This window comes from Bufo bufo, chromosome 10 (genome assembly GCF_905171765.1).
Source record: "Bufo bufo chromosome 10, aBufBuf1.1, whole genome shotgun sequence".
Classification (NCBI taxonomy): domain Eukaryota; kingdom Metazoa; phylum Chordata; class Amphibia; order Anura; family Bufonidae; genus Bufo; species Bufo bufo.
Window position 1 is genome coordinate 35,767,108 of NC_053398.1, and position 19,799 is coordinate 35,786,906.

The 19,799-nt window shown below is 46.4% G+C and overlaps 2 protein-coding genes across 2 annotated transcripts; one reads left to right on the plus strand and one right to left on the minus strand.

Annotated features, from left to right (window-relative positions):
- Positions 1 to 2,985: 2,985 nt before the first annotated feature.
- On the minus strand, positions 2,986 to 7,522 carry FEN1 (flap structure-specific endonuclease 1). The gene is made up of 2 exons (XM_040410342.1): positions 7,412 to 7,522; positions 2,986 to 4,288 (listed from the first exon to the last, which is right to left on the minus strand). The coding sequence occupies exon 2, from the start codon at positions 4,246 to 4,248 to the stop codon at positions 3,100 to 3,102; it is 1,149 nt and encodes a 382-aa protein (XP_040266276.1). The 5' UTR covers positions 4,249 to 4,288; positions 7,412 to 7,522; the 3' UTR covers positions 2,986 to 3,099.
- A 131-nt stretch (positions 7,523 to 7,653) lies between these two features.
- TMEM258 (transmembrane protein 258) lies at positions 7,654 to 19,348 on the plus strand. Its single transcript, XM_040409393.1, has 4 exons — positions 7,654 to 7,771; positions 13,060 to 13,169; positions 14,087 to 14,221; positions 19,163 to 19,348. The coding sequence occupies exons 1-3, from the start codon at positions 7,769 to 7,771 to the stop codon at positions 14,211 to 14,213; spliced, it is 240 nt and encodes a 79-aa protein (XP_040265327.1). The 5' UTR covers positions 7,654 to 7,768; the 3' UTR covers positions 14,214 to 14,221; positions 19,163 to 19,348.
- Positions 19,349 to 19,799: the final 451 nt, after the last annotated feature.

The window sequence follows — 19,799 nt, forward strand, 5'->3', positions numbered from 1 at the left end:
ATAAAAATAGACACAGATCGTATATATCAACAAAGAGAGGAGTTCTCACAAAAGAATAGAATTCTTGAGGTAATCAGGCTGGCTAATTACATGCATGGTTACATTAACCTGAAAGATTTCCTGCATGGTTTGCTTACCAATTTTAGTATACAGTCAGGTCCATAAATATTTGGACATCGACACAATTCTAACATTTTTAGCTCTATACACCACCACAATGGATTTGAAATGAAACAAACAAGATGTGCTTTACCTGCAGACTGTCAGCTATAATTTGAGGTTACCCACTTCATCAGGGGAAAGCTAGTCTCTTTACTTGGTGAGAGGAGATGACTGGAGCCCAAAACCCAGCTTAGGAATACAGTTCTCAGTATCCAGACTGAGCCCAAACCCAGCTTAGGGATATGGCCATCAGTATCCAGGAACAGCTACATGCAGCTGTCAAATAAAGGTAACCGTGGGGTCTGGAAATTAGGCTAGTGGACTTCACCTTGAGAGGTATTAGCCCAGTCAGGTTGTCAACCTGTAGCCTTGAATCCTCGATTGCCTGATCCACAGAAAGAGTCCTCTCTGCATCTCTCCGCCGTAGGGACAGGAAGCACACTGCAAGGTGGAGGGGTCCTTTTAACCTCCGTTTCCTGTCCCAAGAAGGTCAGGATGGAAGAAGTGGAAATAAAAGCTACATTTTAGAGGATATTTAGTGCCTTCTTGCACACAGAGAGAGAGAAGCCCCCTCAACTCCATAACTATCAGTGTTCTTCATTTCCAGTACTTTATAAAGCCTTTCTCTTCAACATTCAGCTGATTGTGCTAGAGCTCTCCAGTTTCCTTTACGGAGTGTAAGTTACCATTGTGCCCAATAGGGTACAGATCCAGTTCCTACAAGCATGCTCCTAACGTCATACTTGCCATTCCTCTCCTACACAATAAATCCGTGCCCAGGCTGCTGCAATCACAGGATTTTATTAGTTAGCAAGACAGCCAAATATCTAGTAATTCTCTGGGCAAGACCGAGTACAGTATCTCAGTCTGCTCCTGACATCAACAGGGAGGAGTAATTCACGTCTCCTTCTGCTCTCTCCCATACTTACATGAATAAAGTATACAACCTGCAAGTTAACAAGGCTACCAATCATGATGAAGCACTCATTTTAATAAAGGATTACTCATTCAAATTTACACACTGGGAGGGCATACCCTTAAGGTCCTTATGTGGATTACTGGTGGTACCCGTTAATAAACGGAGGCTGAACCATTGGTGCAGTGTTTTAACACATGTACAGGGCTTAGGGTACTTTCACACTTGCGTTTTTCTTTTCCGGCACAGAGTTCCGTCCTAGGGGCTCAATACCGGAAAAGAACTGATCAGTTTTATCCCCATGCATTCTGAATGCAGAGCAATCCGTTCAGGATGTCTTCAGTTCAGGACGCAGATAATACCGCAGCATGCTACGGTTTTATCTCCGGCCCAAAAAACTGAAGAAGACTTACCTGAATGCCAGATCCGGATTTTTTTCCCCCACAGGAATGTATTATCCGGCATTCAAAATTCGCTTACATGCGCAGACCGGAAAAAAAAGTGAAAAAAATAAATGCCTGATCCGTTTTTCCAGATGACACCGGCATTTCAATGCATTTTTCTGACTGATCAGTATCCTGATCAGTCTTAGGGCTCTTTCACACTTGCGTTCTTGTCTTCCGTCGTCGGGGCTCTATGCCGGAAGAATCCTGATCAGGATTATCCTAATGCATTCTGAATGGAGAGAAATCCGTTCAGGATGCATCAGGATGTCTTCAGTTCCGGAACGGAACGTTTTTTGGCCGGAGAAAATACCGCAGCATGCTGCGCTTTTTGCTCCGGCCAAAAATCCGGAACACTTGCCGCAAGGCCGGATCCGGAATTAATGCCCATTGAAAGGCATTGATCCGGATCCGGCCTTAAGCTAAACGTCGTTTCGGCGCATTGCCGGAGCCGACATTTAGCTTTTTCAGAGTGGTTACCATGGCTGCCGGGACGCTAAAGTCCTGGCAGCCATGGTAAAGTGTAGCGGGGAGCGGGGGAGCAGTATACTTACCGTCCGTGCGGCTCCCCGGGCGCTCCAGAGTGACGTCAGGGCGCCCCAAGCGCATGGATCATGTGATCACATGGATCACGTCATCCATGCGCATGGGGCGCTCTGACGTCATTCTGGAGCGCCCCGGGAGCCGCACGGACTGTAAGTATACCGCTCCCCCGCTCCCCGCTCCCACTATGGCAACCAGGACTTTAATAGCGTCCTGGGTGCCATAGTAACACTGAACGCATTTGGAAGACGGTTCCGTCTTCAAATGCTTTCAGTACACTTGCGTTTTTCCGGATCCGGCGTGTAATTCCGGCAAGTGGAGTGCACGCCGGATCCGGACAACGCAAGTGTGAAAGAGGCCTTACAAATGCCATCAGTTGGCATACGTTTCGCCGGACTGAACTGCTTGCCGGATCACTCTGCCGCAAGTGTGAAAGTAGCCTTATCAGTCTATGAAGAAGCAAACCTGGAACAGAATATTCTTGAGGGTTATCCCATTATTAATGTAAAAAAATGAAAATCAGACATTACACAGTACATGACAATCTCCTAACAAAGCCAGAACCAGCCCTGTACCTCGGATACAGAGATCTCCCCATACATTGCTCTACTAGATTTATTTCAAGCTGCCGACTCAGGGAGTGTTCCCTTTCTCAGGGGGTCATGTTCTGTCTGCTGCGGCTGAAGGATGGAGCTTAGCATGTACGTCCGTCTCAGTGAGATGGACAAAGAAACCACAAGAGCAAACAGCAGGTGGCGCTATACAGATAGACGATATTGAATAACTCAGTGGCTATGCTAAATGTTTATTTACATGCACTTACAAAAGTATTCAGGTTCAGGAGCTAGTTTGAAAAATGCACAATATTTTTCATGGGACGGCCTATAAAACTGACCGGTGCCATCAGAAATGCTAAAAACCTCAAACATATTTTTCTCTTTATTTTTACGGACAGAACATACAAAGGCATTTACACACATATTACTACTTAAGAAACGGTCCCACTCCGCTCTGTAATCAGTCCACATGCGCTCATCACTTGCCCTTCTTAAACTTCCTAGATGGTGTGCTTGCGGTTTTTGCCTTTTTCTTGGCAGATCCTTTAGCGTCATTTTCCTTCCTTTTAGTTGAACTAATGGATCCAGTCACCTTAAAGAAGTCATCTAGTCGGCCCTGTGTACTGCCATGACGGTTCTTAGTCAGCTTCTTGGCTCCATTGCGTATACGGTCTTCACTGAACTGCTTTTCTCCACACATAAAGGCCACCAGAGCCTCCTCCTCTGGATCGGTCCACTTCAGCTCCACACCATTTACATCAATCACCTCAGGCTCTAAGAAGAGCTGGCGAGCCTCTTTGTGCAGCCAATTTTCAGGCACGGGGTATTTCTTTAGGTCAATGTTATCCATGATCTCCTCTATACTTTTATGCTGCCGGATGAGATCGATAGCCCTTTTTGGACCAATACCACGAATGGTCTCACAGTAGTCACTGCCCAGCAGTATACAGAGGTCAATAAACTGGTCTTGGGTCATACCTACGTCCTCGAGAATCCGGTTCAGATGAAACTCCTGGATCGGCAGCTTTTTGGCCTCACTAGTGGTGAGGTGACGCAGAAGCAGAGGAGTACCAAAGGTCAAGGCATCCATATCTTCAGTGGCTGCAGCGTACACTTTTCCAGCTTTCACCAAAGCAGCACACGTGGCCTCGGCCTCACAAGGCGCATCTACGTGGGGGATTCCCATTAACGAAAGCAGTTTTTTGCACTCGTCGTTGTGTTGCTTTGTCACCTTCACAAGCCTCTTATTGAATTTCTCAATGTTCTCCACTTCACCCGCTTCTTGGGCGGCCTCCAGCTGTTTCTCGGCTTCTGCCCTCCTTTCACTCCGCTTCGCCAGTTCACCCGACTTCAGCTGCGGTGGCTTCCCATCAAATACGTAAACGGGCTTGATGCCGTGCTCCACCATACGTATAGTGCGATAGAACATACCCATTAGGTGACTGGTGGTTTCACCGTCCTCGTTCTGAAGCATGTTACCATCCTGCCGCACGGCTATAAGAAACTGGTAGATGCACATGGACGCGTCCACCGCCACTTTACGTCCAAAGTAACTCTTTATGTCGTTCTCTTTTATGGCTCCGGGAGCCACGTCGGCGATCAGTTTAGCCAGGCCTTGAATTCCCATTGCAGAGTAGTGAAGAAGTGAAAGTCAGTAAAACGTCAATCTGAAAAACAGAGACATAAATATAGTAATATATCGGAGGAATACAGAGCAGTACACATCACATGCAATTATTATTCACTATATTACTTTTTTATTGTATTATGCATAGGGGTGCACCGAAATGAAAATTGTGGTCCGAAACCGAAAATTCAGGATGCCCTTGACCGAAAACCGAAACCGCCTTTTTGCCCAAATACTTTTAAAATACTTTTTTTTTTAATGATTTTATTAATAATTCTTTTTCATGAATGAAATTCATCTGTGGGTGGCGCGGTTATGGAGGGGGGGGATATGTGGGTGGCGCTGTTATGGAGAGGGGGATATGTGCACTGTTATGGGCATAACAGTGCACAGATCCCTTTCCCCATAACAGTGCACAGATCCCTTTCCCCATAACAGTGCACAGATCCCTTTCCCCATAACAGTGCACAGATCCCTTTCCCCATAACAGTGCACAGATCCCTTTCCCCATAACAGTGCACAGATCCCTTTCCCCATAACAGTGCACAGATCCCTTTCCCCATAACAGTGCACAGATCCCTTTCCCCATAACAGTGCACAGATCCCTTTCCCCATAACAGTGCACAGATCCCTTTCCCCATAACAGTGCACAGATCCCTTTCCCCATAACAGTGCACAGATCCCTTTCCCCATAACAGTGCACAGATCCCTTTCCCCATAACAGTGCACAGATCCCTTTCCCCATAACAGTGCACAGATCCCTTTCCCCATAACAGTGCACAGATCCCTTTCCCCATAACAGTGCACAGATCCCTTTCCCCATAACAGTGCACAGATCCCTTTCCCCATAACAGTGCACAGATCCCTTTCCCCATAACAGTGCACAGATCCCTTTCCCCATAACAGTGCACAGATCCCTTTCCCCATAACAGTGCACAGATCCCTTTCCCCATAACAGTGCACAGATCCCTTTCCCCATAACCGTGCACAGATCCCTTTCCCCATAACCGTGCACAGATCCCTTTCCCCATAACCGTGCACAGATCCCTTTCCCCATAACCGTGCACAGATCCCTTTCCCCATAACCGTGCACAGATCCCTTTCCCCATAACAGTGCACAGATCCCTTTCCCCATAACCGTGCACAGATCCCTTTCCCCATAACAGTGCACAGATCCCTTTCCCCATAACAGTGCACAGATCCCTTTCCCCATAACAGTGCACAGATCCCTTTCCCCATAACAGTGCACAGATCCCCCCCTCCCCATAGCAGTGCCATAGACCGATCCCCCTACCCATAACAGCCCCGGCCCTGCTGCTCACAGCAGACTAATCACTCACTGCATCTTTATTTTACCTTACAATCGTGACGCTCCAGTAACAACTCTGCAGGCAGAGAGGAGGGCGGCGTAACGTCACTTACTCACGTGACGCACCTGCTCCGCCCACTTTATGAATGAAGGAGGCGGAGCAGGCGCGTCACGTGAGTAAGTGACGTTACGCCGCCCTCCGCTCTGCCTGCAGAGTTGTTACTGGAGCGTCACGATTGTAAGGTAAAATAAAGATGCAGTGACTTAAAGTAAACCGCCCACCCGCGGGTGACATCCCACAAATCCCAAACCCCATATTTTCTGCCGATATGTACCAATATCGGCCGAAATGGATTAGGCCCATTTTCGGCCGCCGGAATTTCGGTGCACCCCTAATATAAATCATAAAAGTTAGGTTCCAAATTAATGTAGAATAGGGTCTCTGGTAGTCACCTCCACAGCAGGACCCCCACCTACTCCCCAGCAGTTATAGAAAGGCTCTGTATGCTCACACGGCTACAGCAAGGTTTTGTCTAGATAGCTGGTTAAAGGGAACCTGTCACCGGGATTGTGTGTATAGAGCTGAGGACATGGGCTGCTAAATGGCCGCTAGCACATCCGCAATACCCAGCCCCCATAGCTCTGTGTGCTTTTATGGTGTCAAAAAAACAATTTGATACATATGCAAATTAACCTGAGATGAGTCCTGTCCCTGACTCATCTCACATACAGGACTCATCTCAGGTTAATTTGCATATGTATCAAATTGTTTTTTTGACACCATAAAAGCACACAGAGCTATGGGGACTGGGTATTGCGGATGTGCTAGCGGCCATCTAGCAACCCATGTCCTCAGCTCTATACACAAAATCCTGGTGACAGGTTCCCTTTAAAACGGAAAAATAAAATAAAATTGTAGCTCTGGGAAGACAGGGAGAGGGAAAATGCAAAAATCCTTGCAAGGTCCTCTAAGGGTTAACTTAAAGGACCTTGCAAGGATTTTTGCATTTTCACTCTCCCTGTCCTCCCAGAGCTACATTTTTTTTTATATTTTTCCGTTCACTCAGCCTTATGAGGGCTTATTTGTTGCAGGACCTAATGGCACTATTTTATATTGCATAGGATGGCGCAGGGAGCTGGAATTGAAAAAAATATATAAAAATTTGCCACAGTTTTGTGTTTTGTTTTTTTACAGTGTTTCCTATGCGGTAAGATTGACCTGTTGCCTTCAATCTCCGGGTCTTTAGATTTACGACACCGCACTTGTATCGTTTTTGTTGCTTTTTAATACCGAAATAATCCCATATTCTGGGGGTGAGCAGTTGGCTGTTTCTTCAGCAATCTCATGGATTTCTGCAGGTCCAAACCATGGGACAGTGGCAGGAGTTTCTGTAAGGACCTGCCACGTGTCTGTGTAGCCAGTAAGTGCTTCTTGTAGGGAGATGTGGAGTCTTCTCACACAGTTGGACCAGAATATGGATATTCAGATGCGGCCTATCCCTATGCTGGACCAACCCGAGCCGCCATCATAAATCCCATCCAGTCTGGCTGTGTGCGCCGCCCTAGGTTATCCCCTGAGACAACAGCCGTGCTGGGAGAAGCAGACAGCCTGCATTGTAGAACATGGGCTTGTCACGTGTCAGATGTAGCAGAGTTCGGTGGTTCCTACCAATGAAGGCCTCACACAACTGATTCTAGGCGGCGGTCACACACTGGCTACAAGCAGGTAATGTGCGCTACCTGAGGACAACACAGGCTCCCTGAGGCCTCGTCAATACACAACCTATTACACATGAAAATACTGTGAGGTAACCAGGCAGCCATTAGTCCCCTCACAGCTGCGCTCGCACTTACCGGCCTCCTCCAGGTTTTCGCGGGTTACTCTGTGACATCAAATTCCCGCCGTTCTGACGCTCGCCCACCAGCACTTGGGGGTGACGAGCGCTCTGATTGGTGGACCCGAGCAAAGCCGCGTTCTAATTGGTTAGTAGAACGCCCACACTTGTGGGTGACATAGTGTGGTTGGCAAGATGACAGTACACGCCTCTCAGTGTTTGGCGGCTCGCGGCAGGGGCCAGCGCGATTGGTTTATCATGCCACGTGTTCTTATACTGACGTGTTTCCGCTCCCAGCATTCCCTGCTGTGCCCTCTGACCCCGTTTGGACTCTGAGAGACGTGGCGGAACCGGGAGCGCTGTCACCACCGAAGCAATGGTGAGAATGTGCCTCTAACGGCAGTAGTGTCGGTCTACCGGGAATCACTGTGTGTCTGTACTCGGGCTGGTACGTCTTGTGTCCGCCAGGAGTTCAGACCCTTATAATGTATGGGACCTGCCTAATCCTTGTACACTGAAGGGTTATGTAGTTTTATCATGTACTCTGCTTGCAGTCAGTGAATGGAATCGTCCTTTATTTTAGATCTAGTTCTGCTCACGCAGCCGCGGTTTGTTACAGGGTGTCAGTGCAGGCAGAACACAGACTGCTGACTGCCTAAACTGATCCATTGTAACAAGATCCAGCTGTGTGAGTGGCAGGATCGTTCATTGCCCAGTACTGCTCCCCTCGGGCTTCACTTGCACAGAACCATATTTTGCATCAGCATTTTTTGCGGATTGCACACGGACCCCGTTCATTTCTATGGATCTGCAGAAAAAACGGACAGCGCGCGGCTATGTCATCCATTTGCTGTCCGCATCCGTATGTCTGTCCCGGAATTATAGATCATGTCCAGTTCTGGTCCGTTATGCAGACAGGGATGGTCCTTTCAAGTGACAGGGACCGCGGTTTGCAGACCGCAGATACTGTTGTGAATGAGCCACATCCTTATGGCGGTCTCCAGTCCGCATTACTAGAAAGTGCTATTCTTGTCTGTAACACAGATAGAATAGGGCATGTTCTATCATTTACGGATGCGGACAACACGTGGATGACATCTGTGCTCTGTCCGTTTTTTTGTTTTTGCAGACCCATAGAAATGAATGGGTCCGCGTGCTATCCGCAAAAAAATGTGATTCGTGCACAGGAACAAAATAGGATCGCCTAAAGCAAATTTTTATTTCACACAAGTGAGTTTTGCGTCCGGATGCGTTCCATTTGGCGAAAGGTCAGCATCCTGGCTTCACTCTGACCCCCTTCATTTCCATGGGTATAGGCACACAGTCATTGTCTTTCACTGACCATCCACCCACTCAAGGAAATAAAATCGCAGCATGTTCTATCTTCATCCGTTTTTCACGTGGGACTGGTGCTCTCAAGCCATTGAAAAAAAAAAAAAAACCTGAAGCGCACGGATGACATCTGGATGCAATACGGTTTTCGCAGAAGGTTGCTTGGAGATGCTGAGTAGTGTTCAGCTTTTATTCCTGCACGTGAAAAACGGATGAGATCTGGACGAAAAAACTGAAGCACTGAATGCAGTTCCAGACAAAACTGATTCAACTTGCATGAAAAACTGTTAGGCCTCTTTCACACGGGCGTTGCGGGGAAAGGTGCGGGTGCGTTGCGGGAACATGCGCGATTTTTCCACGCGAGTGCAAAACATTGTAATGCGTTTTGCACTCGCATGAGAAAAATCGCGCATGTTTGGTACCCAAACTCGAACTTCTTCACAGAAGTTCGGGCTTGGGTTAGGTGCTGGGTAGATTGTATTGTTTTCCCTTATAACATAGTTATAAGGGGAAATAATAGCATTCTGAATACAGAATGCATAGTACAATAGCGCTGGAGGGGGTTAAAAATTTTTTTTTTAACTCACCTTAATCCACTTGATCGTGCAGCCCGGCTTCTCTTCTGTCTCCTTCTTTGCTGATTGTAGGAACAGGACCTGTGGTGACGTCACTCCGGTCATCACATGATCCATCACCATGGTAAAAGATCATGTGATGACCGGAGTGACATCACCACAGGTCCTTTTCCTGCACACAGCTAAGATGAAGACAGAAGAGATGCCGGGCTGCGCGATCAAGTGGATTAAGGTGAGTTAAATTATTTTTTATTTATTTTTAACCCCTCCAGCGCTATTGTACTATGCATTCTGTATTCAGAATGCTATTATTTTCCCTTATAACCATGTTATAAGGGAAAATAATAATGATCGTGTCCCGATCGTCTCCTAGCAACCGTGCGTGAAAATCGCACCGCATCTGCACTTGCTTGCGATTTTCACGCAACCCCATTCATTTCTATGGGGCCTGCGTTAAGTGAAAAACGCACAAAGAGGAGCATGCTGCGATTTTCACGCAACGCACAAGTGATGCGTGAAAATCACAGCTCGTGTGCACAGCCCCATAGAAATTAACGGGTCGGTATTCAGTGCGGGTGCAATGGGTTCAACTCACGCATCGCATCCGCGCGGAATACTCGCCCGTGTGAAAGGGGCCTTAGTTTTTTTCTTTACTGACCCTGACTCATTCCATATCGCTGGTGAAAGAGGCCTAAGGGCTAACCAAGGGGAATTCCAGCAGCCAGATTAGTCCTAACATGATGATTGCTGGAGGTCCGACCTCCTGGATGCTGAGGGCAGAGGAACTGGTCTTTTATTCAGCTTAGGGTCCATTCACACGTCCGTAGTGTATTGCGGATCCACAATACACCCAGCCGCCACCCCCATAGAACTGCCTATTGCAGACAAGAATAGGACATGTTCTATGTTTTGCGGAGCCGCTGCCCGGAAATTTGGATGCGGACAGCACACTGTGTGCTGTCCGCATCTTTTCTGTCCCCATAGAGAATGAATGGGTCCGCAACTGTTCTGCAAAATTGCGGAACAGATGCGGACCCATTTGCGGACGTGTGAATGGAGCCTTATTCACCGCACAGTGGCTCCTCTGACACAAGGATCTGCAGCACAACCGCATGATTAGTACCAAGGCTTAGGGTACTTTCACACTAGCGTTTTTCTTTTCCGGAAAAAAAACTAATCAGTTTTATCCTAATGCATCATGGAGAGAAATCTGTTCAGGATGTCTTCAGTTCAGTCACTGAACGGCGTTTTGGACGGAGGAAATACCGCAGCATGCTTCAGTATTATCTCCATCCAAAATTTCGGATCAGTTGCCGGCATTCATTTACATTTAAATCAATAATGGCCGATTATTGATTCCGCTACCACGGACCACAACGGAATTCGGAATCCATATCGGGATTCTCCGCTAACCGGAAGCCGAACTTTAGACGCCGAACTTAAAACAGAAGTTCGCTCAACACTACTGTTGACCTATTCAGAGGATAGGTCATCGGTATTTAAGCCTCAGAAAACCTCTTTAAAGCAACATACTATTGAGGGAAAAATGTAATTTTTTATGGTTCAGTGTTAAAGTGTACGAAACACCTGCGGGGTAAAAACCATCACCACTCCCCTAGATTAAATCCTTGGGATGTGGTTTCCAAAATTCTGTAATTTCTCGGATGTTTGGACTGTCCTGGCTCAGCAGGGGCATTTCAAATGTGACATAGAATCCAAAAACCATTCCAGCAAAATCTATACTTCAAAAGCAAAATGGCGCTCCTTCCCTTCTGAGCCCTGCTATTTGCCCAAACAGCACTTCATCACCACGTATGGGGCATTGCTGTACAAAGTATGTGCTGCCTTTTCTCCTTGTGCCTCTTATGAAGATGAAACATTTGGAGCGAAAACAATGTACTACTGGAAGAAATGTAGTTTTTCATCTTCACGCCCAATAAATTCTATGACTCGCTTGTGGGGTGAACATGTTTGCTACACCCCTGGATGACTTTTTTGAGGGGTGTAGTATCCAAAATGAAGTCTTTGGTTAGTTGTTTCTTTTTGTTTTTGGCACCTCAGAAGATCTCAATCTCCATCACGTTCTCCTCATTTCTGAGGCCTGTGTTTGGATCCGTTACAATTCTAATCAGAATGAAAAAATACTGGCCCAGATTTACTAATCCTATAGATCAGGAATGCCCAACCTGCGGCCCTTCAGCTGTTGCAAAACTACAACTCCCAGCATGCCTGGACAGCCTACAGCTATTAGGGCATGCTGGGAGTTGTAGTTTTGCAACGGCTGGAGGGCCGCAGGTTGAGCATCCCTACTATAGATGGTGTATGCTTAGACTGGCTTTTTAGACTTACACCAGATTTATCACAGGGGCTCCGGCTGGAGGATAGATGTGGTCCTGGTCCAGGAATAGGCACCTTTCTCTGACTCTATACCAATTATTGGTTGGCAGAATTGCAGAAAAAAGTGCATCCTAGCCCCTATCCCTTTCTGTGAAGCACCACTTACCTTCCACTAAGCCCCTCCCCCTTTTTTTCAAGCATGTCGTTAACAAAGCGTAGAAACCCTAGAAGCGCTATTTTCCTCCACTTTTTTTTTTTCAGATTTGTGTTGCAGATACATTAGTAAATCTGGGCCATTGATTTTTGTTTCTTAGTCATAGGGCTATTCCGTTTTTTTTTTTAAAATTGATGAACTATCCTCAGGAAGAGATTTCGACGCTAGAGCGAGAGCTACGTTCTCCTTAAAGGGGTATTCCCATCATAATGATCACTGTTAAATCTGTTAATGATTTGACAGTGATAATTTTTGTAAATATAATTGATTAACCCATTCCCACCGTTTACGAGAAAATTCATCCCCACTTATCCCCGTCAATCTGATATTGATGACCTGTGCTGTGGATAGATTATCAATATCACAAAACCAGACAACCCCCTTAACACCAGAAATAATGGAATATATATATTTTAGATTATATTAAAGCGTTTTTTAATGCGTTTTGCATGCACGTGAGAAACATCGGTTTGGTACCCGAACCCGGACTTCTTCGGTGTTGTGTAGATTTTATTATTTTCCCTTATAACATGGTTATAAGGGAAAATAATAGTATTCTTAATACAGATTGCTTAGTAAAATAGGGATGGAGGGGTTAAAAAAAAAATGCCCACGTGAAAGAGGCCATACAGATTATACTTACCCCGATCCTGGGCACCTGCGCTCGTCCTGCTCCCTGCACAGCCGCCGCCGCTGTATCTCTCGGCACGCGGATCAAGACATCCGGTGACGGGAGGCAGGGGGAGCTTGGTCGGGCTGGCGGCGGGGGTGCTGGTCGTAGCAGCTAATAGGCCGCGAGAGGGACGAGCATGCTAAGTATAATCTGTATGAGAGGCCCGGGCATTGGGGGTGATGTTATATAGTTTGGGTAACCCCTTTAAAAAAATAAAATATCAGGTTCAAACATTGTTCTCAAATATCCAGCCTTAGTAGTGAGGGCACAAATCGGGTGCCGCCAGGTCCTCCTCACTGTTACCAGGATGGTAAAGATGTCTCACACCTAATGGGAGAACTCGTGAAAACGCACTGGAAAGTTTGCTAGAAGAACGATTGAAACAGTAATTTTACCAGTTGCAGGTCGTCCCCACTGGGTGGTCACACGGGTAAGACACCTGTTGGTATTTCAGCACTGGACAGGGAATGATTGTGATGATTTGTACCGTTTGTGTTCCCTCTGGTCTCATCACTGACCTTTCTTTTTATCCGCAGGAGCTAGAAGCAATGAGCAGATATACCAGCCCGGTCAATCCGGCTGTGTTTCCGCACCTCACAGTTGTACTCCTGGCAATCGGCATGTTTTTCACAGCTTGGTTCTTCGTGTATCCTTTTTAATGGTAACAGAAATGGTCGTACACGATGATGGGCAGTGTTCTTATATTAGAAAGGGAAGCCAACCGCCTAGGCTCAGGGCCGGAAAATGGCCTTATACACACGGCATTGAGTAAAGTATTGTTATATTGCTATGAAATGTAATTTAAACATTTTTCTTTTACCTTTTTTTTATTTTTATTTTTTTTAATTTAATTTTGGTTTTTTTTATGCAGTGCTACCTGGAAACTTTCAGTAAGATGTTGACAAATTTTTTCTTTTTCTTATGTGCTCAGTGTGTTTTCCCCTCTTTACGCACTCGTACGCCTCAAACGTCCATTGTGTAGGGTTCCACCTCTTGGGAGAATCCTCCTAATAGGATCCCAGAGATGTGAACCCTTGGTTGTAGTGATGAGTGAATCAGTTCATTCTTCGTAATCAGTTGTTCACCTGCGAGGGGCTGTGTCCCCTACGGACGAAGCTCCCCCACTTGATTGACAGGGCGGCTGAACATCTCCCGGCCCTGATATTCTCGCGCCTCTGCCCCTGTACCATAGCATCAACTGTGCATGCGCTGCTACACTTCTGGTTCGTGGCACATGAGCAGTCACTCCTCCAGAAGCAGAGCCTTGGCTCAGCTGCGAGATTTATCCATTCCTGTCAATCATGATCAGCGGGGACAGCCCCTCCCAGGTGAAAAACTCATTATGATTAATGAGTCGATTCGCTCATCTCTACTTGGTTGTTACGTTTTTTTTTTTTTGTTGTTTTTTTTAGCGGGGGGGGGGGGGGGGGGGGGGGGGGTGGGGAGAATAGCTCTCCAGTGCAGCATAATCCTCTTGACTCGGGAATCCAGTGCCAATTGTATTTGCACAGTATAATCTTCACAGATTGCCCAGTTCTGTTCTTCCTTAATGCACCCTTAAAGCTATGAGGTGACGTCCACAAAATACACAAGGGACATATACAAGGAGCTCCTTATTTCATTGGTGGCCTCGCTCTTCATGGGTTTCGGGGTATTGTTTCTTCTCTTGTGGGTCGGGATCTATGTGTGACCATGGTGGTAAGTAGACAACAGTGACACCGATATTATTGCTAATCATTTGGATAAAATCGTAGTAATTGCCTGTACCCTTGTAATGATGACATCACTGCTCAGTAGGGTGACATCATAATTACGCATTGGTGGACCAGGCTGTCTCTAAGATGCTCTCACGTTAGAAGTGCAGCTAATTGTGGCCATTTAAAGGAACATTAAACACAGAAAATGCCCCCCCCCCCCCCCCCCCCCCCCCAAAAAAAAGTGCCAGTGTGTGGCTGTCTCCTGTAGTCCTATAGAGAATAAGTGAAGCCACTTCATTCAGAGGGGAGTGGGGCACCCGTTCTCGGTATCAGGGTTGGTCCCTTTTGGGTGGAGTTGGCCATCCCCTGTCCTGTGGATTGAGGATAACTTTTAAACTTGATACAAACCCCTATGTTCTCTGCAGGATTTTTACAAGACTGTGCCAGGGCCCTGCAGACTGACAGTGAGGGCAACTTCCTTGTGTACTTTTAGGATTCATTTCTAGGTTTACTGTTCCTTTAAATGTTCTCCGTAGCGTATCGCCTCTTGTAACGATCATTCACAATGTTTCACCCACCCACGACTGGCACATTGTGTTTGCACTGTTAAGCTGCCTGAGCAATGTATTCAATAAATACCTTCCTTTCTTGCATTCGTATCCTCTTAGAGGAGGAGAGGTGGCAGATCAGCGGTGGCTTTAACCCACGGTCATTTCTCAAAATTTCCCTGTGCTTTGCCCCAAATTTGCAAAATCAGTTTGGATTCCAGGTGGATTTGGCTGCCCAATTTCCCACAGGTTGCACCCATTGCATTTTGAAAAAACGGCAACACTTTTGCAAGATAGAGTATACTGTGGGTTTGAAAACCACTAGTCATGGCCTGAAATCCACACAGAGCGGCCCACGTTTTCTAAGGCTACTTTCACACTAGCGTTTTTTCTGGATCCGGCAGAGTTCAGTAAAAACGCTTCTGTTAAAGATAATACAACCGTCTGCATCCGTTATGAACGGATCCGGCTGTATTATCTTTAACATTGCCAAGACGGATCCGTCATAAACTCCATTGAAAGTCAATGGGGGACGGTTCAGTTTTCGGTTGTGTCAGAGAAAACGGATCTGTCCCCATTGACTTGCATTGTGGGTCATGCTCCGCATGCTGCGGTTTGCTCTCCGGTATGAGAACGGAACAGAATGCATTTTGGAGCATTCCGTTCTGTTCAGTTACGTTTTATCCCCATTGACAATGAATGAGGACAAAACGGAACCGTTTTTTTTCCAGTATTGAGCCCCTATGACGGAACGCAATACCGGAATATGTTGCCTAAAGTGATTGTGCCTTGAGCTTGTCATAAAATGTTTAGTTGAAGGGTTTCCCGCTAGTACAATAATGATGACCTATCCTCAGGATAGGTCATCAATACCAATTAATGGCACTCCCACCGATAAGCTATAACGTGATGTCATGTTCATTGGTCCCATGAACTGCAATACCAAGCACAGCCACTGTACGGCGCTGTGCTTTGTAAGCTGTGAGGAGGCCACGGCACTCAGTGAAGCACCACTGCCTCTTCAGACAGCTGATCGGCGGTGGTCCAACTCCCAGCACACCCACCGATCTGAGACTGATCCTGACGATAGGCCATCAACACTGTTCTCCCGAAAAAACCCTTGTATGTGTAAGCTATTTTTGGGTATATACCACTGGATTTATGAAAACTAGTGTTAGGCCTCTTTCACACTTGCGTTGTCCGGATCCGGCGTGCACTCCACTTGCCGGAATTACACTCCGGATCCGGAAAAACGCAAGTGTACTGAAAGCATTTGAAGACAGATCAGTCTTCAAAATGCTTTCAGTGTTACTATGGCACCCAGCACGCTATTAAAGTCCTGGTTGCCATAGTAGGAGCGGGGAGCGGGGGAGCGGTATACTTACAGTCCGTGCGGCTCCCGGGGCGCTCCAGAGTGACGTCAGAGCGCCCCATGCGCATGGATGACGTGTCCAATGCGATCACATGATCCATGCGCTTGGGGCGCCCTGACGTCACTCTGGAGCGCCCTGGGAGCCGCACGGACGGTAAGTATACTGCTCCCCCGCTCCCCACTACACTTTACCATGGCTGCCAGGACTTTAGCGTCCTTGCAGCCATGGTAACCACTCTGAAAAAGCTAAATGTCGGCTCCGGCAATGCGCCGAAACGACGTTTAGCTTAAGGCCGGATCCGATCAATGCCTTCAATGGGCATTAATTCCGGATCCGGCCTTGCGGCAAGTGTTCCGGATTTTTGGCCGGAGCAAAAAGCGCAGCATGCTGCGGTATTTTCTCCGGCCAAAAAACGTTCCGTTCCGGAACTGAAGACATCCTGATGCATCCTGAACGGATTACTCTCCATTCAGAATGCATTGGGATAATCCTGATCAGGATTCTTCTGGCATAGAGCCCCGACGACGGAACTCTATGCCGGAAGACAATAACGCAGGTGTGAAAGAGCCCTAATACTGGATCATACATAGTTGTTGTGTTTTTTTTTTTTGCCAAACCCAGGAGAAGATCTAAAGGCAGGAAAAGAATAATGGACGGATATTTGTTCTCTCAGTTGTCTTCAATCCCACATTTGGCTCATAAAACTGCATATGATATTCAAGCCTCGAAAAAGTGGAGGCATTGCTTATAGATGCGTTGTCTGCTTTGGACAGAGGGTTCCTTATTAAAGGGGTTGTCCACTTTCTGGCCACTTGTGACCATTGTATAGGTGAGATGACTACATAGCCTTTGTTGATATTCTTGCAATATTTCATAAGCCATTTCTCCTTGTTAAGCAAGTCATCAGTGATGGTCAGCTCACAGTGTTCACCAGCGACCACATGCAGGCTGCCATCTTGACTCACCCGTCCGGCGATGCACAGGTAAGCCCTTACCTGTGCCGGGAGCCGGTCTGAAATCAAATGCGGTCACCGGGAGCAGGCAGTTTCGGGGGCCTTCATCGGGCTGTTCTCTGAACTGCCTGCTCTCGGTGACCGCATTTGATTTCAGACCGGCTCCCGGCACAGGTAAGGGCTTACCTGTGCATCGCCTGACGGGTGAGTCAAGATGGCAGCCCGCATGTGGTCGCTGGTGAAAAATGCGAACTGACCATCACTGCAAGTCATCTGCACTTGAAATCATGAAATATAGAAAATGGTGCAGAATATCAACAAAGGATATATTAGTAAGTGTCATAACCATCTTACATACACATTGGTCAACAGTAACCAGAATGTCGCCAATCTCATCACAGGGTGCCCTACATAGTAACATGGTTTGTAAGGCTGAAAAAAGTAATATGTCCATCTAGAAGCCATTTTCCTTATTTTAGGGAGAAAAATTCCTTCCCGACTCCAATCAGGCAATCAGAATAACTCCCTGGATCAACGACCCCTCTCTAGTAGCTATAGCCTGTAATATTATTACACTCCAGAAATACATCCAGGTCCCTCTTGAATTCCTTTATTGTACTCACCATCACCACCTCCTCAGGCAGAGAGTTCCATAGTCTCACTGCTCTTACCGTAAAGAATCCTCTTCTGTGTTTGTGTACAAACCTTCTTTCCTCCAGACGCAGAGGATGTCCCCTCGTCACAGTCACAGTCCTGGGGATAAATAGATGATGGGAGAGATCTCTGTACTGACCCCTGATATATTTATACATAGTAATTAGATCTCCCCTCAGTCGTCTTTTTTTCTAAAGTGAATAACCCTAATGTTGATAATCTTTCAGGGTACTGTAGCCCACCTATTCCAGTTATTACTTTAGTTGCCCTCCTCTGGACCCTCTCCAGCTCTGTTATGTCTGCCTTGTTCACAGGAGCCCAGAACTGTACACAGTCCTCCATGTCTGGTCTGACTAATGATTTGTAAAGTGGTAGGACTATGTTCTTATCACGGGCATCTATGCCCCTTCTGATGCAACCCATTATCTTATTGGCCTTGGCAGCAGCTGCCTGACACTGGTTTCTGCAGCTTAGTTTGCTGTTCACTAAAATTCCTAGATCCTTTTCCATGTCAGTGTTACCGAGTGTTTTACCATTTAGTATGTACGGGTGACTTGCATTATTCCTTCCCATGTGCATAACCTTACATTTGTCAGTGTTAAACCTCATCTGCCTCCAGTCTATCCAGATCCCTCTGTAGCAGTATACTGTCCTCTTCAGTGTTAATTACTTTACACAGTTTAGTGTCATCTACAAAAATCGATACTTTACTGTGCAAGATCATTAATAAATATATTGAAGAGAATAGGGCCCAATACTGACCCCTGAGGTACCCCACTAGTGACAGTGACCCAATCTAAGTGTGTACCGTTAAGGCTACTTTCACACTGGCGTTTTGGTTTCCGTTTGTGAGATCCGTTCAGGGCTCTCGCACGCGGTCCAAAACGGATCCGTTTTGCCCTTAAGACATTCTGAATGGAAAAGGATCCGCTCAGAATGCATCAGTTTGCCTCCGTTCCGTCTCCATTCCGCTTTAGAGGCGGACACCAAAACGCTGCTTGCAGCGTTTTAGTGTCCGTCTGCCGAAACTGAGCCAAACGTTCTGACACACAATGTAAGTCATTGGGGACGGATCCGTTTTCACTGACACAATCTGGCACAATAGAAAACGGATCCGTCCTCCATTTAACTTTCAATGGTGTTCAAGACGGATCCATCTTAGCTATGTTGAAGATAATACAAATGGATCCGTTCTGAACGGATGAATGCGGTTGTATTATCTGAACGGATCCGTCTGTGCAGATCCATGACTGATCCGCACAAAACACGAGTGTGAAAGTAGCCTAAAAGATATGCAGGGTGGTCCTCTTTCCCCTCGCTCCCCATTCTGGCCAATAGATGGGTTCTAAACCAGCACGGCCCCCCACACTTTCTAAGAATTCAAAATTCAACTTTTTTTTTTTTTTTTTTGCAGGTTCTGGAGGAATAGATGTTTTTCCCCTTTTTATTTTTTATTTTTCCATCGCTCTGTCTTGGGACCAGTACTGGCCGTGGGTGGCGGCGTCCGCCCAGTCGTTGCACTGTCATTTCTGCAGTGGAGATTTTGTCTTCTCACGGTGACGCGCTCCCCAGTTACAATAAAACACTTTATTATTACATATGAACGCATCTGCCTCTTAATTTCTACAGTCACACAACACCAGTCGGAGTACAAAGCATTATCCATATATTTATATTGTGGCATTTATACGTAGACAGGAGATTTTTTTTTTTTTTAGACCCCTAGAATAGGGCAGAGGAGTGGGGAGAACAGTGCTGTCATAGGAAGAGACATATAAATACAAATCAGACATTAAAAAAAATAATATTAAAAATGCTTTGAGCTCATAGGCAAAGAGATCCCATTTTACCCCTTCCAGTACTTTCAGTGGGTACGTTGCCGTGTAATGAAAGGGTTAAAATGCTACCATGTGATTAGTGTCTTAATTTTTGTAAAGGGGGGGGAAAAAAAGTATTTACAGGATTTTAATATTAAGAGCAGAAAACTTTTTTTTTTTCCTTTTTGGGTTTAGGGGGGGGGGGTGTCCAGTTTCTAGGTCCTTTTTTTTTAT

Excerpts from the sequence above, each read along its gene's own strand:
- FEN1 (XM_040410342.1), bottom strand. The coding sequence starts at position 4,248 with ATGGGAATTCAAGGCCTGGCTAAACTGATCGCCGACGTGGCTCCCGGA.
- TMEM258 (XM_040409393.1), top strand. Across the intron at positions 13,170-14,086 it reads TTCACAGCTTGGTTCTTCGT|CTATGAGGTGACGTCCACAA; the intron begins GTATCCTTTTTA and ends GCACCCTTAAAG.